This window comes from Larus michahellis, chromosome 6, assembly GCF_964199755.1.
Source record: "Larus michahellis chromosome 6, bLarMic1.1, whole genome shotgun sequence".
In the NCBI taxonomy this organism is placed as follows: domain Eukaryota; kingdom Metazoa; phylum Chordata; class Aves; order Charadriiformes; family Laridae; genus Larus; species Larus michahellis.
Genome location: NC_133901.1, coordinates 73,141,282 through 73,165,668, shown reverse-complemented (window position 1 = coordinate 73,165,668; position 24,387 = coordinate 73,141,282). Strand labels below are relative to the sequence as shown.

Sequence of the window (24,387 nt, the reverse complement as noted above, 5' to 3'; positions counted from 1 at the left end):
TGCAGCTCAGCCCAACTGTCCTTTCCCAGAAAAGCAGCAAATTTAGAAGACTAACTTGTACAAGAGAGGTTCTTGCTTTTTGTTGCTTCCCCCCATTCAGCATGATGATTCCTAAATATATTAGTGTTTAAAGAAGATGCTACTGCACTCCCTTCAGTGATATAGCCAGTACCAGGTAAAACCGTTAGGCCGTATTCTGGACCCTGTGTGTTCCCAGGTGGGTATAAGGCTCCTGCATAAGGGCAAGGTTGTACAATGTCATCTGTACCTACTTCCAACCACTGGGATATGTCACTGTATCATAATTTATTTTCTTGTTTTTAGATGTTTTCAATAGAATACTCAATCAGATCTTGGCTCCCAGACGCTGAGTAAAACAACACTTTCCAGAGGAAGCAGATCTCCTTTCCCGACATGATCATGGCATTAGGCTCACGTGTACCTAAAGCTTCAGTTAAATCTTCAATTTAAGCAAAAGCAAGACAAAACACCCCAACAAAAACTTGCGACTGCGTAGCCTCTATACAGTTAGGGGTGGCATTGGCTTTGAAAGTAGTGAGACCCTCAGTTCAATTCTACATCACTATGCAAGTGGAAAAGTGTCAAGACTATTCAAGTATACATTTTCCACATTCTCATAACCTGCCTCTAACAAAGCAACCTTCTACCTACCCACAGAATACCCAGCACCCTATTTAAATTTTTTAGTCTTCTCAGAAAAAAGCCAAACAAGTTAAACGTGAGTAATGTTGAGGGAAAAAAAAATATTATCAATACAATCAAAGCCAAATCCTTCCTAACTTCCCAATGGCCTTTTGGCCAAGCAGAAGGACCCTCCCTGCCCGTGGGAGAGAGCAGCTCCCAGGGTGGACATGGGCTACCCCGGGCCCCTCCTGCTCCTTCCCAGCCAGCGGCACAGCCACCGCAGCACTGCGCTCTACGCACCAGGCATGGCCAGAAGTCAGTGTGCTACGGGCCTCCGAAAGAAATGTCTTCCCTGCACTTTTCTTCATGTTGCACTAAGACTTTAGACTGTTTTAAGAAGACAGGAGGAAGAGCCTTTGCCTTCTATGAACTGAGTACAGAAGCAGTGCAGGCCCAGCCAGGTGCTCAAAATGCTGCATTTTCAGGCTTGAATAACATTGTTATATTTTATTGCTGTCAATGAATCAGTGAATCTTTTTCTACAATTTGAATAAACGGAGGTGGATGAAGGCTGTCTCTAACAAAATATTTTAATTTTTAAAAAGTTTAAATTTTAAATCAGTTTTAAATATGCTAAAATGTTCCAAGAAGAAAAACCAAACTATTGGGAAGTTAATAATTCATTATAATATTATAACCATGAAAGTTTGCCTCAAGTTTTCCAGATGAATCTTATTTAATAGTTGTATTTGTATAAAGAAGTGTCTCCATTTTTTATAAAAGTTTTCAATGACCCTGACCAAAGCATCATTTTTAATCTACACATTTCAGTTGACGGCTTTGGTATTACAAAGGTAGAGAAGTACATGCAAAAAGATATTTAAAGTCAGAGAGCAGAAACATACCCGTAGTGCTGTGATTCTGAAAGGATCCCTAAGTCTTCCATCTTCATCTTTTAAATTATAACCTTCGGCTCTTTTATCCCTTTCACTTATTTTCCATAATTTAATAGTTTTATCTAAAATCAACAAAAAGTCACATGCTTGAGAATGAATTAAATTCAAAATAAAATCACTAAATAATGGAGTCAGCAGAGTGGATATTATTCATCTATCCAGGTTTCCACCGCTTGCAACAGAAAGGACCCTGAGGGAATCCTTTAAACAGCAACGTAACACGGGAGTACAGCCCGCCCTACCCGTACTAGAAGTACTTCGCCCTCCAGCTATATTGTTTAGCAGAATTGATACATGAGAAACAAACAAAAAAAATATACCAGACACACGCCCTTGGAGGGTGCAGATGGGAAATGCATGAAAATACTAGTAAACAGAGAGGAAAAAAAAAAAATAGATTCCATTTTAACTCCAATGTAATGTTCAGTTTGAATAAAATACAAGTTTCTTCCTGAACAATAAGGCCCATGACTACCTTTCACCAAAACGACCCTTCACAAGGGAAGTTTCGCACACCAACCACCAAAATTCACCAACAAGCCCTGTATGACCATCTAAATTATTTTTAACAGACAAATGCTAGGGAAAACCCCAACAAACCCATGAGTTAATTACACTAACTACCTTAAGGAAACCCAGATTTGTCCCAGGTGTCTGCTAAGAGACAACCAGAGGCAGTAAGTGAGAACAGGACTTGCCCCATTATTTTCGGGTTCCGTGTCCAAGGGCACGAGCTTCCCAGGTCTTACTAGGGGAATCGAGTAAGTATACACCAGGAGAGAGATCCTTAGCAAACTGGAAACAAACCTCTTCTCCCCAGGCTACTGCATGTCTTTAAAGCACTTACGATGACACAGTTTAAAGACTGCTTAAAATTTAGTAAGACTTAAATCAAAGTAAGATTATTTGTATTTCAAAGTCCAGTAGACAGAAGTCATTCCCACTGTTAAAATTTTGTACAGCAGGTACAATATTAGCCCTTACATAAAGTCATTTAAGGACAAGGCAAAAAGTCATCCAAACTGTTAGGAACAAGTGCACTCCTCTGACGGTATGAGCAAGTTTTTCCATGCACAGTCTCTGCAGTTACAGCTACAAGCTTGCTCCATGATGCATCAAAATGAAACACACCTAATACCTAATAACCACTACTAAAACACTGGAAGAAATAAATTAAAAAAAAAACAAAGTGCATGAAAACTTGTAATTACCAACTTGCAATTTTTGCACTGCTTTTATATATTCTAAGGTACAGTGAAAATGGTATATACTCCTCCTAGAGTGACTGATTGTCTTTTAAACAGTTGCTTTTCAAAGCACCCATGATGTTCTGGTATTGGAAAAGCAAGAAGAGCATTGTAACCACAGTGTTTCCATTTCAAACTCTTTTATTAAAAAGTCATCTGAGATCACAAAAAAAATCAATTTCAAAATTAGGATGATCAAGTCAAATTGAGACTTCTGCGACAGTTCAGCATACTGGGAACCCATTTATACAAAACCAGTACAGCAGAGTAACAGGGTATGTAAAATGATAGCATGGTCAGTTTATCCACAGAACGCAGCTCTATAACTGTGACTATTCTGTTGCTGCTTCATTATTTTTTACATTCATAAATCAGTAATTTACAGAGTATTACAATCAAAACGTATTTTGCATATAACTAGAGAAGACATTATTAAAACCACCACAAAACACTCCAGAAAAAAACCCCAGAAGTGGATTCACAGGTGACATAATATTCAAATGACATCAAAAGTTATTTTGCAAAAATAAAATCTCCTTACCATTTGTAGACAGCAGGAAATGAGCAGCATTCTGTTGCGGTAACCACCTAATTTTATTAATTTTTTCCTCAATTTCTAGACTTTTCAAGTAGTCAAACTCAGGTTCATGACTCTGAAAGGTACTGTAAACATTATATTCTCCCCTAGAATGAGGACGGCTTTTATTCTGCAAGGAAACACAATATTTCTTGAAGCTGATGTTACTCAGTTCATTAGTAAATTGTCAACCAGAAAATAAACTTTTTACAACAGATCTTAATGAATTTTACTTTTTACTCTACGATACTGTTTCTATTTTAGTATCAATACATTGCACAGAGACTTCCTTTTAAAAAAGCATATCTTTATGTGTGTACTCCTAGAACCTAGCACACCAAAGCACTTTCAAGAGACCTTGCTGTCTGCAAAGGAGCTCCTGTCTGTGCCTGGAAGAGCTCTGGGCTACGCTACTTCTCCCAAGCGGTTTCACCAGAACCGGAGCAGAGAAGTTAGCAACGTCCTAAAGCCTAAACCACCAACTCCATGGGATTACATTCTGCACTTCACCTAACCTCCATCCCCGTCCTTTTCCAAAACTCATTCCTCTCATCACCACAATATGGGGACATAACACAGGACTTCCAGACTAGGAAATAAATGTTAAAGGACATAAGACATAATTAAGCACGTTTTTTTATAAAAACATGATTGCACAAAGTCATTCTGATGAAGGGACAGCAAGATCCAGTACGCGCATTAGATCTAGCTCCTCTCCTACCCACTTTAAAACATGCTGTGCCCCGAAGCAGTATCAGAGCTTGTAAGCAAGCTTTGACAACCTTTTTTATTATAAAAACTTGAAGGCTGGGATTACCACATTTTCATCTAAGCCATTCTGTAGTGCTCACCATGATGTACCAAAGACTATTGCAAATACACTAACGACTTCTCCCCTCACAGAACTAGAAGACCCCTTTGGATCATCCTCACTTGGCAGATGCGGCAGCACGGAACAAAGATCAAAGTCACAAGTATCCACAGATTTGCAATATCCAATTTGAGGCAACTAGTTATCAGGCTTTTCAAATAAATTAATGTTAGTGATTCTCATTTGGAGAGCAACCCCACTCATAGAGCTGCAGTGCCCAGAACTTCTGAAAGAACAAGCTCCCCCAAACACCGTTGGGAATCACTTACTTGAGAAGTAGCAAATCACTTAGAGAGATGGGTATGAGTCTGTGCAGGAAAACCCTGTCCTGGGCACAGATGGCCAGCACGGTACTGGGGAGCAGCCGTGGCCACCAACAGCCAGCGCAGCACTGGGGAGCAGCCAGCAGTGACTCCCAGACTGAAGACTGCTTGGCCAACACAAGGTTGCAAAGGGAAGCTTTGTCCTGACACTCCCCTCATGCTTCCACACTTGGCATGGCAACTTTGATAAGGTTATTTCAGCAAGGGTTTTTTTTCCTGCAATCTCTCACAAGTATGGAGTCTTAGTTAATTCTGAGACTGCACATTATTTTACTCCCTATTTGCCATTTAACTTTTAAGCATTTTGGACAGGGTCTTCTCAACTAACACGATTCAGTGTGGCTACCCGTGTTCTGTACCCAGCCACCCACACTTTGAGCGAGCTGCCCTGGCTGGCACCAGGCAGTGTGCTCCCTCTTTACTCACACATTTGGAAGAATCAGCTGCTTGGAACTGAAATCATGTCATACAAGGTCAGGGCACGATGCACAACATTTCAGCCTGCCTTCCCAAATTAAAGTGTATGGGAAATTTTATAACTATCCTAAGTTGTTATTAACCCAGTTCACCTAGTTCAAAATCCACACTCTTTAAAAATATTGATTGTAGGACTTTACTGAGGTTCCAGCATTACATACTTATTTTAGATTTTTTCCTCTACTCCAGGAATTCTGCAGTTCTGCACATGACAAGAGAAATGACCCTTATGCCCAGCTCTTCCCCATTTTGCATGTGCTCCCAAGCAGACAGCAAAATATTCCTGTCTCCGACTTGTTTTTTGGTTTGGTTTTTGTTTTTTGTTACCCTGTGAGGAAATGACGTGACAGCTAGGTTTTGACTTACAGAACAACTGAGCACTAACAGCTGAAAGCCAACCAATAGTAGTTCTGCTCTAAACAAGCATCAAGAAAGTCAGAGATCCTGAGCGGGTGGACACTTTTGACCTTGATCTCTCTGTGCCTTAGTTAAGTCTATACAGCAGACTAAATGATAGATGAGCTATGAGCTGTCTAGGTGTAGTAGTATAACATTTCAGCAGCTTTTTCAGCAACAGTATTTTCATTTCATTGCCTCTCAAAATCTGCTCAGTAAAAGGTAAGTCACTTTTGGTAAAACATTTTATAAGTAGTATCACAGTGAGGACAAAATGTAAAATATTGGATGGCTGTTCATTAACTTAGCATTATTTGAAACACACAATGAAAGAAGTGGGATTCTGCTGAAAAAAAAAAAGTCCCACAGCACCTAAGGATTAGCATACTTCACACACATACAAGCTGAATTACAATTCCATGATCAATTTTGGTTATTTCTGATCCAGGAGAAGGCTCAAAACAAAAGGCTCAAATTCTCATCAGCTCTTCAAAGGGAAGGATAAAGATGCTCTTTGGTGGCAGGGGAGAGGATGAGAATTGCCTCTGGAATATTGACTTTTTGAAGAACACAATCCCAGATTTCGCCCAGACGTGACTAGGCACGTGCAAAGTTTAGGAGAAAGTCCAAAGGCAATTCTGCACAATGATACTGAGCATACCAGGTACATATATAACAAACTTATTGGATTTTGGGAACTTTTTTTTTTGAAGGGAGGGAGGGGAACCACCACCTAACTAACCTACCAAGGTTAGTTGGTAGGTTCTAATAGCTACCGAGGTAGCTATTAGAAATTTGGCTAAATTGGAGAAAACTATCCAACCATTTAAACTTCACAGCATGAAAAGAAAAGATGAAGTGGGACTGTGCAACACAAGAACAGTGTAGTAACAGCACTTTTGTTTTTCAAGTCACTGACCTCTTGTTCCCTTTGAAATATAACCACTCTGCCACCTTTGTCTCCTGTTGCAAGAAGATCACCAGAGTAATTAAATTCAACTGTTGAAATAATATCAGCTGTAAACAGAACAGAAATGAAAGAGCACTTTAATGTGTAAAGCAAATCAAGATGTTTCAAGACTTGAGCACAAACCAAAATTACAACCTGTATTAATGCAACAGCACAACTTCTTAATTTATACCACTAGTATCGAGAAAGTAAGTCACATTTCAAAGCTTAACAGAGTTTTATTTACAATCTAAAACACTTCCTCATTTCTTAGTTTTTTAAGCTTTCGAGGGCCTTCAATTCTACAAGAGAAGGAATATAATTTCAAGAATTGAAACTGTGTATTCTACCTGCTGACAGTAAATACTGAAATACGTAACGGAGATACACCTGCACAGAGCTTCCAAAAGTCAGAACCACCTCAAAAGCCGTTCATCTGCAGTATTCCTTCGGGGCAGCGCTGCAGCTTGCTCTGCTCAAACTCAGGTTGAGGGAAACCTGCCTTTCCCCTGAGCCAAATGGTCATGTAGTTAGTTCAGGAATCTGAACTGGGCTTCCCCCCTCTGCCGGCCGGGGGGGGGGAGGAGAAGGAAAAAAGAGAGGAAATTCTTCCAGTTGAGCTTCCTGAAGCAGCTGTGTGCAGAAGCACCAGCAGGCATACAACAACCAAGAGGCACAGATGACTGCAGCTGGAGGAACGGGACAGCAAAGGAAAAGGCTGCCACTGCCCTTGGGACTGAACCCTGAAAAGAACTAGTATTTATTCACCTCTGCACACCGCAATTAATCTTTGGAGGTGGCAATAAAGAAATAATTGCCATTAAACAAACTCTAAGCAAGGGGCAGAGAGATAAGGGGCTATCACAGGGTCTGTCATAGGTTTTGGGCATATGGCAACAAAACCAACAAACCACTAGGCATAAAATTTTAAGTAAACATGTATCCATACTATTGCTTGCTAGCCATGCAAATATTTCATTATATTATGCAGCTATAAAAATTGTAAGATTTGATGTACAGGATATCAATAAATTTCAGAGTTTGTAATTGGAGACTAGATGAAAACTACTTTCCTGTATTGATTTTGATGTGCTATCTTTTAAATTTCTTTCAGTAATCCCCCCCCTCTTATGAGGAAGGTGATTAGGAAGTCTTATCAGTTTTCCCGATACACAATTCGTATTTCATCTTTTTTTAACAGATGCCCTTGAAACAGTTTTCTCCTAGTGTATAGAGATCATAATTTACCTTCTTTGATTAAAAAATTATTAAAATAAATTTAAATGAAAAATATTTATTATTATTAAAAAAATATCTTCCTAGAGATTTGTCCCAGCCTTCAAAATTGCATTACTAACATGCTTCTGGATGTGTCTGGTTTTAGATTTACCTTTCCTTAAAAGGTGATGAAAAGATTCCATTTTGGTAGAGAACAGGACGATGGCTAATCCCAAATCCTCAGATCCAAAACACAAGAACAAACCCCACACCTTTGCTGCATGTACTCCATAGTGAAAACACCAATCTTTCCTCAGCTGAGATACTTTTTAAAGTTAAGTACATTGCTAGTTTCTAACTCGTCTCCCTAGCCCCTCTCCCCTCCATTCAAAACAACCCTCACCTGCCACTGTGTGCCCAGCTCCAGCGACCACCACCTCAAGTCCTCAAGCCATCAACCACACAGCTCTTTGCAAACCTGACCCTTCCTGATGACCACCTGCCAAGTAATTAAGAAGCAAACTCTTCTGGCTTTTCACCACAAACACTGGCAGAATAAAAATTAACCCCTCTATTCTCTTTACATCAGTTCCACATTTTGTAGCCAATTTCTGGTACGTGGCCATTTGTCTCCATAACAGACTACGTAGACAGTATTGAAAACACAAAAGCCCCCAAACAATCCTCCCCCTCTCCAAATTGCTAAAATGAATTTACAGCAGTAAGTAGTCACCTACAGAAAATAGCATATGGTATAAAGGTTTCATTAGGACTAAATGATCTCTTACTTTAGAGCTTGCCTTAGAATTATGAGCTTCTAGTAGCACAACACTGATAAAACCTTAAGATATATATACACAGATCCTTAAATAATATGTATTTTTATACACACATATACATAAATAAAAACCTACAGAGTGGTACAACATGTGTTTAACACAAAAATGTAAATAGAAAAGCTACTTATTTCCCCTTATCATAAAGATCCACTTTGCCAAAACTGTACCTACCCATTGAGCCCAACAATAACATTTCACTGAACCTCAGTGTTAAAACAAGCAGCAAAATGCCTCAGTTTAAACAATGACACAAGGTCTGTCAGCTGCCATGTGAATGGGTCTCTGATCCTCTTTGAAAGGTTAAGGAAAACTCAGACTATTGATACACTAAAACCAGATAATCAATATTAATACCTCTCCTATACCGTAAATAAACGGGACTCGGTGAACTAGCTGGAGATGTAACCTTAATTCAATTCTACTCCAAGACTGACAATAGTGCTAGAATAAAAAAAAAAAAAAAAAGAAAATCCTACATCCCAGTATCACCCAAGCACACACAGGAAAAAACTCAGGCATTTCAAGAGACACCACAACAAAGTAGTGAACTAAGGAAAAAAGCAGCAAACCAATGAGGTAAGCACTGAAGCGGCTTGATAAGAGTAATTTTATGATGTTTTCAGTGCTCTACTCAAACATTAGGTAGCCCTTAAGTCACAAAGGTTTATCAGTAGGAAAACTAATATTCCACTACCACAAAAATCTGAAAGCCATTCTAGCATGGATCATTTTTACCCTTTGAGACATCAGTGAACATCTAGCAGAAATAAACGACTCCTTTACATATGCAATCACTTCAAGCAGTCACAAAAGCCACTTTTCCACTTAGTTTCAGAACGGGAAAAACATATTGTTTATTTCTCCCATGTATACCATCAAAGTACCCCATGCACCATTTTTGCTTTAACATGCATTTGTCAACACCAGGTGTCTGACACAGCCATTCTTTACCAGCAGTGCCACGCCGCCAAACATCATCCTGGGCTCCTTTATGGTAACAGCTGTAGAAACATGCTAAAACCAAGACACCACCCAAATTCTATGGTTTTAAACAAAAAGTACAGGTGGAAGTGCAAAAGCAACATGCACAGGTAAAACGATGCTGCCAGTGGAGAATGCCTCTCTTTCCTAATTGACTGCCAACTGGAAAAAGCAGCTTAACATTTTAAATCAGCACTGAAACAGTATGTAAAAATCTATCGCCAACATGCTATACAGAAACAAGTGGAGGGGACATAAGGACAAAAATATAGATACTTTCTTCAGATGTTTTCTAAGTTAAAAATTTCAGAATATGATAAATCAACTTTTTTTAACAGCACTATAATTTTTTTATATATATAAAAGTATGAATTAAAAACAGTTTTCTCTGTAGGCATGTTTAATTGAAACATATCGATCCCCAAGGTAATTCCATCCAGTATCCTCAGCACTATACTATCTCAAAGAAAGTAAAATAAAAAAAATAAAAAAATACTCAAGACTAGAGGTAAACCACAAAATCCATTCCAAACCAATCACCCTGTGTTCTGCTCAACATTACCCACCTACCTCAGCTCTTTACTTACAAATCAGCTTAAAACTTTTAGAAAAATACCAAAGCAAGTCATTGCGGGTTCTTAATCATCACATTAACTTTGGAAATTTTAAAGCTCTTTTATTATACGTTATATCTTTTGCTTTGTGTACAAGCACAAGGTTTTATTTCCCCGTGGGATATTTCAGCCTTTTCTTGTACTAGCCAAGTAACTCACAAGGCAATGGACACAAGGAGAGGAAAGTCTGATGCACAGCACCCTAACACGCTCTTCTCCCGTACAGGACACCTTTGTGATTACGACTCTCTAGAAACAGGGAGCTTTGTCCAACATCCCCTCCATTTCTGTCCCAGTGTGGCTGGGACCCTCTGCTCTGGAAGTAGTCACATAAACTTTACTCCTGTAAACTATGGAGAGTAGGGAGACATATGGCTTTACAATATGATATTAGTCTGGCAATATTTGGTTCTTTCCAGACATGAAAAAATAATGTTTAGCTCCACTTTTAGAAAGGCATTCTAACTCAGTTACAGTCTGCATACAGAGTAGGAAACTCCTGGCTGTTTTCAAAGCTAGTATATTAAAAGGAGCATGAGGGAAAATGTCTGTCAACTAAATTATGATTCTGTGGAATCCCCACATTTAAAAGCACTAAACACTTCCATGGGTAGTGAACACCCTTCCAACACATTAGAAGGTTACAAATATCCATCTCTATCATAACGTAGTGGAAACCATTCTCAGTGACCCAGGAAACTGTCCTGTAAACCTTGATAGAAGTCTCAAAATTCAGTATAAACACTTTAAACCTTTTAACATCACTGCTGAATATTAACCTCCCTGGATTACAAAACTTCTGTCATAATTCTGTTGAAGGTCTATAACCTCCAAAGCCTCCTGGGCTAGTTATACTGGGGGGTGGAGGGGGCCAGGAATGAGAGACCAACATTTGTTCGGATTCTGAGATGACAGCAAGCTTAGACCTGCAAACTAATTTAATCCCACAAAGGATTCATACTAGGTATTTCTAACTGACACAGATAGCAGTGTCTGCGCTCTCTGTTTAGGTAATGGAGAATGCAAAGAGATCCAGAACATCTAAATTAGATACCTAAAATTAGCTACCGTGAACTTTTCCTCTCTAAGCTGGCTGCATGCTCCTACTTCAGTTAAAATCGAAGAACTGAAAAAACATAATTAATTCATAGATCACCCAACAGATTAATGAATTTGCAGCTGTAGTCCATGCTTAGGACTAACACTAACTCCACACAAGCAACATCAACTTCTCTCTCATTCTTCTGAGCTACCCAAAGACATTTGACAAAAACCCACTCCTCAGACATTTAATAAGCAAGGAAGTCAGTCACTGCTTTCGAACATTACCTAAAAAGGGGCTGCTCCAACTTCTAGGGGATTTAAACCTAAAATTTTCCAGATATGTAATGGACAACATACAGCTTCACATTCAGTACAGACTGACAAAAAAATGCATGTTAGCAAGCCTGTCTCTTGTCCTTCCCCTTTAGAAATACTTTTAATACACAGCACCTTTTCCCATGACCTGTGGTAGAGACCCAAAGAATGCCCTGCTTTAAGCACTATGAAACCCTCTGAAGAGGCTCATGCTTTGAGAGGAAATGACTGGCTCTGGACCAAAGCCAGAGGCTGGCATCAACTGGAAGGGAGATTGCCAGAGGAAACTAAACATAGAACATTTCTGTGCCTGTAATCAAGATCAAAGGTGACACACCTTTCTCTCCGATATGCAGTTTTTCTACAGATTGTTTTATTCTACAGCCGGAGAAAGCTGTGGGAGACACTGCATGGTCTTGTACAGCTGATGGGAATGAAGCAGAGCGCACAGAAGGCGGTACCACGACAGCAGGTTGTGTGCTCTAAATCAACTTGAAATCAGAAGCTGGGATCTACCTGTGACATTGTGCTGAACTCTAGGGCATGACATCAGAATGAACAGAGCTCTTTTCCAAAAGCCAGTGACAACACACCATTCCGAGGTACAACTGGCAAAAACATGTTCAGTTGGGGCCCATACAGGGCATGGCATGGTGTTTCAGAGCAACTAAGTGAAGTCTCCGATAGACTCAAATAAAAGAATATAAAAGAAGCACAATTAACAAAGGAAAAAAGATACAGAGACCTTTTAGAGGGAATGGCTAATCAGAGAATGAAAAAAATTAGAGGCTAGCACCTGTTAAACAGTAAATAATAGAAAAAATGTTTTAAAAAACAAAATCATATTTGAGCTTAACAGGTTACAGACACACAAGGCCTTACAACATCTTGTTACTTGTTTTACAATAACTGCAAGAGAACACTCCCTGAACATCTCCAGTGGCATCTATTAGGCTTGAAAGGCTTCTGGGACAGGGAGGGGGGAAGCAGTTGGTGTGAAGTTTGACAGTTCTCCACACTTGGATGGCTACAGTCACCACGCCAGGCGCCAGCAGAGAGCTGCTGGCAGACACTCCGCTTCTCCCCAGACCTGCCTTCCTCCTCTGCGTGTCGGGGCAGGCAGCACCAGCAGTGCCAGTCACTGCAGCGCACTACCTCCAGCCCCCATTTCCAGCCTTCAGCCTCTCCCTTCTCTCTCCTCACCTCTGCACCCTCCACTCCTTTTCTCCCGGTGAATGAGGATTCTCCACACTACGGCTGCCGGAACAGCCAATGAAACAGGCTGCTATTGCTGTGCAATTAGGATGGCCCAAGATGGGTATTGCTGTTATTGTCATGCCTAAGCACTCCTAAAAATCTTTCCTAAAACATCGTTTCTTAATTTAACAGTTGATAGAAATCAGATTTCTAACTCGGAATTGTACTGAAAGGTGAACTGAACTTTAAAGGTAACAATAATCACTTAACAATATACACATACATGGAAGTTACTAAAAATCAACTATTTTTCAGAATATGCCACTTTACATACTCAATTTTTAATTTCCACTTTTACAATTTATTTGAAGAATTAACACCGAAGTGAGATATATCAGAAGAATAAGCCAAAAGTGGTATAGTTTTGCTCAGATCAAATTTCCTCCAGCTTACACTGATAAGCACTCTGCCCATCTAAAGTATCCATCAAGTCTAACAATTTTTTATGCCCTAATACTCAAACAACTTGCAAAATGGCTTGAATTGCCTTTAAGTACCTGCTAGAGTTTAACTTGGTCCGAAATAACTCTGTGTTTGAAGTAATTTAAATCCTTTAAGAGATTTAAGGTCAACCAAGGGCATGAAGAGGGCACCTGGGCTGTGCCAAGAGACGCGCGGTGGCTTGGCCAGCAGAGTCCGGCTGGAGAAGCAGCAGACACTGGGTGAAGTCAGCGCTGCCACTGACAGGCTGTGGCAAACTACAAACATGAGCATTTCTCTCGGAAAGACAGTCAGCTCCCACATGCCCTGGACCCAGTGTGGAGCCAAGCCACTTGGCGTCTCCAAGAAGGAGGGGCGCAGGAGCCATTCTGTTCGGAGCACTGCACCAAACTGGTAGGAAACAAGCAACAGAAGGCGTCAAACTGTTCCTGAGAGCTGTTCCAAAGGCCGGACTGCCAGCAAACTCCCCAAACCAAACACTTCTCCAGCCGATTTAACAGTCACCTAAGTCTGCATCTCATAAAAGACAAGTAGTGCAATTCCCTCATTTATTTAAGTTTGCGTTTTCTTTTCAATGAAACCAGATCTAATTTGATGCTGTTAAGTTCTTTGAATTATATTAAAAAAAAAAAGTCCATCTTCACTGAGTTTGAAGTGCATGTAGTTGCCTAGATGTGCTACTACAAAGAAAGGGTAAAGCAGCAGCAAGAAAATAGACTAGTGAGGCTGAAGTTCAGTAAGACAGAAATAAATGTTACCTTCATGCTTGCCAAAGCTTGCTGAGCCTTTTCTCACAAGCAATGAGAAATTATGGAGTCTATTTATAACATCCAGGACACGATCCAGTATTCTCTATGCAACTCTATCTCCTCAATATTATATTTTAACCTCTGGAATAGTAATTCCGATAACCTTTCTTCTACTAGAAGTACATTTAATTAATTCATGTTATTCTGTTAAGTTTTTTCTAAGTAGCTAATTGCCATACTTTTCATTATACTTTTATTAGGAGTTAATAAAAGTCTTAACATGATGGGTAAATAAAATTTTTCTTCCAGTTGCAGCTTTCATACCATCTTGTCTCTTTTTCGTAAATTTAAATAAAGTGCGTTTTGCCATTTTTTATTAAGTTTTCCCCCAGATGTTCAGATACTCAACAAAGGTAACGAGGATGCGGGTGGGAACTACATCAAAGACTCCCTGGGTCAGCAGGTAACCCACCCTGCTGCCACCACAGCCCACTGTTCTGCGGGAGACCAACGGCACTGGCTCTCACTGGTCACACATTCACAATACCGAGGTAAAGACTTGTACTAATTTCTGTATTCCCACAATTCAAAATGTTTTAGTTTGCGTTTCCACCTTACAATTCTGCAACTGACACTCACTGCATACTCAATCTGTTTATCGTTCATTCATAAGCTATGCATTCCTGCAGCTTCACCTTTTAATCAAAGTATTATCCAGCCACATCCAGTAATTCGTATTCTCTTGTAGCTTAGTGGTTGCTTAGTCTTTTAAAGCATGTTCTTATCTATTCTTTAATATTCTGCTTGCCGTCTTTCACCGGTATTGAGAATTCCCCACCCCCTTAACGCCTATAAGCTTACAACCTCTGTAGTTTTCTGACAAGACTGTCCTTTCTTTTACTTTATCTGTGCCAGGAAAAAGATGCTAGATACAAAAGCTATGGATGAACTTCAACAGCGAAATAAGGCATTTATGTACCACTTCTGACTGCCTTTAAGGTCTTCACTAGGCCATAAATTTCCTAGTTTCCTTTACAAAAAAGACAGATATTGTTTTCACAATTCTCAGAATGCTAAACATTCTCATGTACTTGTACTCATACTCCTCCTCCTGCCCCTGCAGTTCCGTTAACCCATCATGTGCATATGCCAGAAAAAAAAAAAAATCAAAATTTGATACCATGGTAAAGATTACAGACTTAAATTCACTGTAAGTACTCTAGGTAGCAGGACAGACTCTCTTCTCCACAGAAAACCAAGAAATCATCACTTGAAATGATCACTTTTATGAAGCCTGAAGATCAACTGGAGCTTTTTTTTCCTCTTTAAAGCATAGCTACTCACTTGTGAATCTGTGCCTCCATACTATGAGGAGTCATACTCTAACTATTCTAAAAGACAGAGAGAGAAACTTCAAAAAACTCTCTACTATAGCATTTCTCGCACACAACACCTTTTCTTAATAGTCTCCAGAGGTACTTATACTTTAATATATAGTGGCATAACACCCTGGTGTTTTTGTTGTCTGACAGAACTGGCACCCAAAAGGACACTTATTATTAACTACTACTGGCCGAGAACAACATTTTTACAGAATAGTGTGTTGTGAAATAAAGGGTGAAGACAAATTCTTGGTCCTTGGATCATATGAAGACTCAAGATTAAAGTGGTCTACCTGACACATTAAGACTACTTTCTCCAACAGGAAACCGCTATAGAACATGTGCTCAGATCAGCACTGTTTGCAAAACATTATTTCTGCCCACATTTAAAAAACACCAAAACATTTCCCAGAGTCAATATTATGTCATCATATGCATTATGCAGAACACCACATACAACACACAAAGCAGGAAAGATCAAGGAAACTTTCATAATCTTTGGTGCCTGCAAGAAATGGTGGCTCTTCAGAATATTCACAGCAGTCCTTTGGGAGCAGAGATGTGGTGAACTGCAAAGGATGAAGGCAAAAGCACACGACTACATATCACCATAAACCAGTGACAAATGCATAATGTCTTAGGGAAGGCAAAAGAGCAGGCATCTAAAGTCCTGTTTATGGCAAAATACTGTTTCTTCAAGGAAAAAAAAAATAATCCCACAGCTTAAAAACCCATCTTCTGCCCCATTTCAGTAATAAGTGACATCTTTAGGGATAACCAATTATTTATGATGAAAGGAAACAAGACATAGGGCCTAATAATGGAGTCATTATTATCATATTTTCCAGTTCTTACAGAAAAAAATAAATCTTAAAGATAACAATCAATCCTCTCATTTCTTCCATCCAGTTTTAACCAGATGTCAAATAGGTACCTATTTTGGAGTATTTTTTTAAAAGTGTGAAATCATGCTGGAATTAGCTTTAAAAGCAGTGAGAATAGGCCAGTTAAATTCCTGAACAATACATGAGACTGTTTTTAAACCACTGATTTGTAAAGACGATTTAACACTAAGAGTGTTTTTAAATCACTTGTATCCAAACTTGAGAACAATTACAGGATTATAGTCCAATGTATTTTTATTAGATCATGGTTTTCTTCTCTATTTGTGTTCTGCATTCTGACAGACTTCTGAGATGGACTGACTTAGCACTGTTACAAGCCTTAAAAGGAGAAGAAAAGAATTTGTTGAACTGATGATAACAAGGGATCTTTTAGTTTATCAGTGCTGTCAATACCAATTAATAGTTGGAGAACTTAAAAAAAACCCAACAGTATTTTTCTTTGATCATTAAAAGTAGATACAAAATTTCTTAACAAGTAGAAAATCCAATACAAGACAAGTATTCTGAAAGTCAATGACAACTTTTTTTGAAGATCAAAGTTTTGCTCATGTGAAATACCTCACAACATTTCATCCTCAAGTTAACAAATGTGAGCTTCCAAGGAGCTCATCTACTATGAAAGGGTACTGTGTCCAATGTTTCTGTGCAACACTAGGCTTTATACTCACCTGCTTCAAAAAAGGTTTCACATAAAACAGTTTAACACTTAAGCTGATGAAGCTCCAAGGGGAAAGCAGTACCTGTGTCATTTAGTGGAGTAACCATACCCTTAAAGCTGCTTGTACCTAAACCAGGAAGATACAGCTAACCAGTGCCAAATTAAAACAGCGTTTCTAGAAGGGACCAGCTCATCACAATCCAAAACCCCATACGGACTGCTTGTAGAGGAGAGTGGTTAGAAACAAAATCCAAAGAAATCCCCATGTCAGTAATGGGAAACCCATGATCTCCACAGCACACAGGTTCACGTTCTGACAAGGATGAGACATTCTTCTCAGTATTTCCAACTCGGCGCTAGCACAAGTCAGTAAGATTTATAGTGCCCGCTACATATAAATACATTGTTAATTACATCCAGACATGGCTATGGATTATATGCAGAACATCTGGCCCAAGGGAATTTGAGCATATCTGTACATTATTTAATAAACTGTTCCATATTTTGCTTGCCAAAAAAACCCCAAACTGCACTTTTTGAACATGCAAAACAAATTAAGTGTTGAAAAACCAAAACTGATTAGGTCTCAGACAGCATTATTAAAAAAAAGGCCTGTATTTAGAAAGCTACTTTCTACCAAAAAAGGTGACCCATGAATAACACATTTCACAAGCAGTGTGATTTACTAATCACATGGTTTTACACTAACAGCAAAATTACAACACAATTTTTAATTACTTATTTTTTTAATTAAGTGTGTTGCCATCCTCAATATCAATTCTTTCATTCAATATCTGTTTTATCCTCCAATCCTCCTCCTTGAATCCAGTTAAACTTTTCTAGTTTAGAAAACTAAGTTTTTCAGTAACTGTTACATTTTCCTGATCTTTTCGAAAAGGCCACATTGGTCATATAAACTCCATTCCTCCATCTATTTAAAGAGAGCATTGTACAGATTTCAAAGATTACCCAATGAAGAAAGTGAATACACAGAAAAGACAAAATGATTTTCTATATTAATGACCTTGTTCGAAAAAATCCTGAGAAGGGAGATACCAGTTGCAAATCTAACAATAGCAATTTGTCATATCCATGTTAATATTTTTATTAAAGTAATGCACATGAGAAACAACTATTGACTATAAAACGTGTTCTAGAATTGCAATTCAAAAAGAAGTGACATTTGGTTAAGTTGCCTGAGTATCAGGCTTTGTAATTTCAACTACTGAATGTTCTGTAAGAACATTTATCAAAAAAGCCTGCATTTAATATGCTTGACAGCTATGTTTATGTTGTGGTTTTCAGATTTCCTCTACAGACCTTATTTTTCACAAAACAGAAGAGAGAAAAAAATTACAGAAATAGCATGTTTTCACTATCACTAAAATTTACATGAAATTCACAGTGGTTTTATGTAATATTTGCAGCAAGGCTATTTGAAGGCAACAGTGGGCCATCAAATAGATTTAGATGTGCAGTTTGGTAAAAGACGTTTTAAAAAATGGTAACGAGTAAGTATTTCCATGACTGGGGCCAAAAATCTAGCACTGGAAATGCATTCTCATTGCATATTGCTGAATCAAATTCAGGCAATTATTAGTAAATAAATTGTATATTTTTGTTTATTTAATTCCAATTCCAAGGCAAAAAACTAATGAGGCAGGGAAGTCCACAAACCAAAATAAAGACAATTAATCACAAAACCTGTAAGCAGTTCTTGTAACCCAGTAGGAAAATAAAACTCCAGTACCAATTCTGCAAAACCAGGTGCTGAGTAATTACTTATATTAATTGCCCTACGAAGCAAAATGAATTCCTCATACGGAGTAACATCATGCACAATGTGAAGTCCTCACTCCAGGAAAAGTCACACTAATAAGGTACATCTGGAAAAGCCCAGGATAAAAGTGTTGAGCACTACCATCACTATTTCCCCTTCCCTCAAAACAGAGAGCTTTCCCCTCTCTAACCGAAGAGCTCTGCTTTGGTGATGTGCCTCATCAGTAATGTCAGTTCCTCTTTGAACAGTCCTGTTACGCACTTCAATAATTAACTGGGTTTAGGACATCTTGGTGTTTCAAAACCAAGAAGCTTTCCAGCTCTACACAAATTCATGTTGCTCACTAATTGGCTGGGAAGTAAGGCTCACAGAAGCATATTTTTTGCAACATGGAGAACTGGCTTTTAATCACAGAGATGATAGATCCTAAGAAAAAAAGAACCATTTGGAAAACTCCTAAAAGCTACTTAAATACATTTTTATAAGAATTCTGGGAACTTCAGAACAATAGTACAAGTTACAAAATATATTTAGAGAAAAAAAGGAAGAAAACAACAACTGAGTCAGAGTACTAGTTTCTTGAGCAGTTTTCAAGTCTATTCCTCCCATAGCTATTATTTTAAATGGAATGCCAAACAAGTGGCATGAAAACGAAAACATTGTCAGCATAATTTCCCTGTAGTAGACAGCAGGAAAAAATATTTACTGCATCCAGCAAAAGAGAAATCCACAACCCAAGACGACCACACGCTAGCACTGCAAGTTATTTCACTAAATACAGTAAATACAGCTATTTCAGTTAATGCAGTAAAAAATCAAATAAACAGCATGGAATTATCTTTCACACACATACTTCACACCTTCTTTTCTCAACAGTCTTGCCAGCCTGAACAGTTTGAACACAAAAAATTTAGGAAAAAAAGAACTTTCTCATCAAAGTCAAGTAAAACTTCACATTGTTTCTACATAATACAGAGAAATGCTTTTTCCAATTAAAGCATTTATTTTCTACTTATTCCAAAGCATGCTGTGCTAAGAAAGTTTCAGAGAAATGCAAAGCTGTGCCTATTCTCCTTACTTAAGTATCTCTATTTATAGCTTCCAACGTTAACAAGTAGGAATAAAATCTCTTCGCAGCTGCAGGAAGCCTTTAAACTCTACTTTTTAGATGAGGCACAAATGACAGACCTGCCTGCTCACTCTGTTGCTCTCTTTGCATCAGAGTGAAACCTGACAAGCCTGACAGACTCCATTTGTGGTTTCTCCCCCACCGTGTTTTATCACTGTCATTACCTTTTCTCCCTAGTGATTAGAATTAAAGAACGGGAGGAAGCCACCGTGTCTTCTCTATTATGCTCTCCCCTCTGGAAGCAGGGGCGCTCGCTTAGTCATGGCAACACACACTCCGAGCCTCGGGCAGGGACTGGGGAGATGCTGCAGCTCAGCCATTCCCAGCCCCGGCTCCCCCAGCGCGGGCGTGACACAGATGTTGGGAGAGGCAAGAAAAAAGGGTGTTTATGCCCGTGATTCCGGCGGAGCGGGAGCCACCAGCCGCGGGAGCCTGTGGCACAGCAGAGGCCCGGCCCTCCCCTTACCTTCCGCCACGTCCTCGTCGATAGCCCCCTTCACCTGGGAGAAGCACCACTGGAAGTCGTTGCTGCCGCCGCCGCCTCCACCTCCTGCCACCCCTGCAGAAGGAAGGGAAGACGCTAAGGGGAGGGCCGCCCCGCCGAGCCCCCACCACCCCGCCGAGCCGCCGCCACCCCCGGCCCAGCCCCTTCCCCGGCGGGCCCAGCCCAGGCCGCGCCAGGCCCCACCGCCCCAGCCGCACACCGCGGCTCGGTCCGGCGTCCCGGGGGCAGCCCCGCTCCCCTCAGTGCCGCCCCGCCGGCGGGACGCTGCCACCCGGAGCGGCGCGGCGCGGTGAGGCCCGGCCCGCCGGCTCCCGCCGTGCCTCCGCCCGGCGGGCCGAGCGCAGCCGGAACCGGTGCCGCCGCGCAGCCGGGCGGTGCGGCCTCACCTGCCATATCTCACGGTGCCGGTGGGGCGGCGGGCTGCGGCGGGGGGGAGGCGCCGGCCAGGAGCGGGTCGCAGCCGCCGCCGCCGCACAGAGCTGCCGCCGCGGGAGGTTTCGGGGTTTCAAAATGGCGCCCATTGCCGGTCGGCCTGATCCGGTGACGTCATCGCCCCGGCGCTCCTCAGGGAGGGGGCGAGCGCGGGCGGCGGCCGGCGCGGCAGGGCGGGCAGGGGCGGCGGGGGATGAGGAGGAAGATAAAGGATAAAAATGAAGGGGTCCGCGCCGCGGAGGCGCTTCCCAGGCGGCATCGGGCAGGTGGGGGGCTCCGAACTCACCGTTGGGATGAGGGGCGCGGCGGGCCCGCGCTGCCATGGCGGCCTCGGTCCTGGCTGGGGACGGCTGTGGAAACGACCTCGTTGATATGCCTTCTGATTTATTTTGAGTTGGCTTCCCCCCCCCCGCGCCTCCCGGATGTTTAATTGTGATGCTTTCTAAAACGATGAACACGCTGCTTGCCTGTTTGCGCTTTCAGCGAGTGCCAAAGCCGGGGGCAGGTGAGGGGTCACCACACGAGGCCTGCCGTGAGGGGAGGGGAGCAGGCCTGGCCCGGCCTCCCCGCCCCGGGGGCTTAGGGAGGGTCTGGGCGCAGTTTGGAGACCCGAATTGCGTGAGGGACAGTCTTCTTCAGGTAGGCTGCCCGTGGGCCTTGTCCCCTGTCTGGATTTTTGAAGTCCAGGTGGTGGTGGAGCTGTGATGGTGTCAGGAAATACAGCTGGTGTCTTGTAAATAGCATATAATTGTGTGCACCTGGTGCCTTAGAGCATTTAAATGTTTAGGTAGCAGCCCTTCCTGGCAGTGTGCTGCAGAGATGTACACTCTGTCTTGTAAACTGTGAATATTACTGATGCTCTGTTTAGTTTTGGTATTTTATGCTGATTGTTTTTTTTTCTAAATCAGCATAGATACTGAAAGCTGTGAAGATGCAATTTTTATCTCTAAATCCCAAAAAGAAAGAAATCAAAATTAATTGTGTGTTTTTCCCAAGCTCCTACGTTGATACATTTTTGACCTATAAGTCCCGCAGAATCATAGAAGAATCACAGAATAGTGTGGGTTATAAGGGGCCTTAAAGCTCCTCTAATTCCAGCCCCCTGCCCTGGTGGTATACCATCAACTTTAAAGCTCTTACTACTTCTAGGGAAGTGCAAAGTGCTTAGATAGGTAACAGGTCTGAGTTGGCATGTCTTAAATCTTAGGTGTTTCCTAAATCATTTTGGCTGTAGGAAATACAAGCAAAATGGTTGATGAACAGAGGCTTGGTTAGTTGTGATCTTTGAGAAAAGAAGTATACCCTCTTCCTTACGGAGTAAGAGTCCTGTTAGTGATAAAGAACACTAAATAAGGTACTCTGCACTGAGTCTTCCTCTCTTATGGAACTGATGTTCACCTCTAGATGCCTCAGGATCTTTCTGCAAAAGGATTTGGCTTGCCTGAGTTCAGTAAGGTTCCTCTCGAGGTGATTCCTGCTCTAGGCTCGCAGCCCCTTCCAGATACCTTAGATATAGAAAGACATTTAGCTTAAGTTTTCTTTATTTAATTTCATGGTATGATGTCATTGTCCATTTATGAATTGATTATTTGATTTGCGTTGTTTATTCCTTAAGCAGTGTATTATGCATTTAAAAATTTAAATGAAATTATTTTCACCTCAATTTTGTGAGTGTGTCTCCTTTGTAAGTATAGGATAGTAATCTTTTAGGGGAAGTGGGTATTGTATTTTATTATCTAGTCTCTGCTCTGCAGAGAGAACTTGTGGGGCAAGTTCTGTGCTTAGCAAAACTCCTACTTGTCTGTTGAAAGCTGTCCATTTTATTTTTTGATTGACTTACACATTCAGCCCATAGTGATAGACAGCTATATCCATACAAAAAATTAATGTTATATGTGTCATAACTTTATGGATACCTGAAACTTTTGTATCAAGATATGAAGAGTATTTCACTAATTAATTTTTAGTATTAATTTAATTTTGAAAGGAACTCAGTCTTGAAGTTTTTATTTTTGAAGGGTTTTTTATTGCTTTGTATTAGCAACAGAAACATATCTAAATAAAAAATTTAGATTTATGCTTGCTATGAGCAGAATAGGCATAGATCAACCGCAGACTAGGCATTATGCCTTGAAATCTTATTTCAGCGTCACGTTAACACTGGCTTTGTTCCGTTACCGAACCGAGAGGGGAGGTTTTATGTCACACTGTTGGCTTGAGTCTGCTTAAATCTTGATGACAGCTACTAGTCATGAATCAGGTCTATGGCCTGAGCTTCTAGGAATTTTTAAACAAGAAAAATCAATTTAAAAGTTAAATAAAAAAATCATCAGAAACTCAGTATTCTTACCAGCTTTTTCGCGTGCATCATGTTGCCATTATGGTGAGCTGTATGTGTAATGGTAAAATTTTAAACATAAATAAAATTTAGATATCTCTTGTGTCTGTGTTTTGGATGTCTTCAGCCATCTAGGGAGTGACTGTGGGGAAGGTGGGCACAGCTGAACTCAATCAATGCGAGTTCCAGCAAGGGAAATTCAGATTAGCTGTAAGGCTGGCCAGTGCTGTGAGCAGCCTGATCTACCTTTTAAAAGTGCCCCTGCTTTGAGCAGGGCTTTGGGCTAGATGGCCTCTGGAGGTCCCTCCAAACCAAAATGACTGAAGTCTATGATATACATTCAGTCTTAATTCTTACCTTAGTATTTTTGTATGTATGGGGGGTTAGGGGTTTTTTTCCGCCCAGGTTTGTGCACTAGTGTGTGCTTTTGGAGTGAACTAGATGCCTTTATGTGCCATAAACTCATGTAAATTACTGACCATGTATAATATGAGAGAGAATTCAAGTGTTGATATAGGTAAATTGTTTTGAGGATATGATGCTAATTTGAAAACTGAAGTTAAAATAGCTATTGATTAAGTTAATCTGCTGAAATGGGTGCACGTGTTTGTTCACTTTCTATGTATCTATGTGATTTTATGAGCAGGATCTTTTTTGAAGTGGTGTTATATCCTTGTGAAGTGTTTTTTTTTTTTTTAAAAAAAGTTAAATTCATATGCAGAATACACTTGTCCTCATTGATTATATTCAAAGAATAGGCTAATTAAAATGAAGGCATTACTTAGTTTTTACAAGCTTCCCAAAGTTTGGAGCTCAAATTCAAAATAATGTGTTGATAGAAAAAGACTCAGCCCACTGTGATCTCTTGGGTGTTTTGCAGTTTATAAACCTCTTCAGAGTTGTCTGGATACTGGTGTGTGACTTTCTTAAAGTATTACTCTGCTGGCTTCTACCTGGAAGTTTGTGTTGGCCACTTGTATCAGGTTGCTGGGAAAGTGTTCCCGTGCTCAGCTCTCTGTGCGTTGGGAGCCCGGGGGGAGAGGCTGTTGCACAAGCAGGGGGATGGGGGTGGGTGTAATACTTTTGTGTAATTCTGAGAATTAAAGCACAGAGTGTTAGCGGGAGTGTTTGCGGTGGCCGTTTCCACTTCAGTGGTTTAGTGTCATGCATTTAGGAGTTGTGCTTGGAAGAAAGTGACGCTTTGCTCTTGCCACGCTTTGTAAGAAAAGCGACTGACAACGATGTTTCCAAATGTTCTCTCGAAATAGTATCTTGCCCAGCCAGCTGGTTCGTGCCCCTTGACATATGCTGTGTGAAGTGTTGCTGCCAACTCATCAGCAGTTGTTTCTCATCGTATTT

The 24,387-nt window shown here is 40.5% G+C and overlaps 1 protein-coding gene across 2 annotated transcripts in view; it reads right to left on the bottom strand.

The window, feature by feature from the left end:
* The window catches only part of PPP2R2D (protein phosphatase 2 regulatory subunit Bdelta), a 29,633-nt gene extending 8,414 nt beyond the window's left edge, over positions 1–21,219 (bottom strand). Inside the window, exons 1-5 of one of the 2 annotated variants that reach the window (XM_074590098.1) lie at positions 20,977–21,219; positions 20,220–20,312; positions 6,412–6,509; positions 3,390–3,555; positions 1,551–1,663 (exon numbers count right to left, since the gene is read on the bottom strand). In XM_074590098.1, the coding sequence (XP_074446199.1) occupies positions 1,551–1,663; positions 3,390–3,555; positions 6,412–6,509; positions 20,220–20,312; positions 20,977–21,013 (507 nt within the window). In that variant the 5' untranslated portion in view covers positions 21,014–21,219. Of the gene's footprint in view, positions 1–1,550; positions 1,664–3,389; positions 3,556–6,411; positions 6,510–20,219; positions 20,313–20,644; positions 20,825–20,976 lie in introns of those variants that run through there. The other variant, XM_074590099.1, reaches the window with a different exon arrangement.
* Between the last annotated feature and the right edge of the window lie 3,168 nt (positions 21,220–24,387).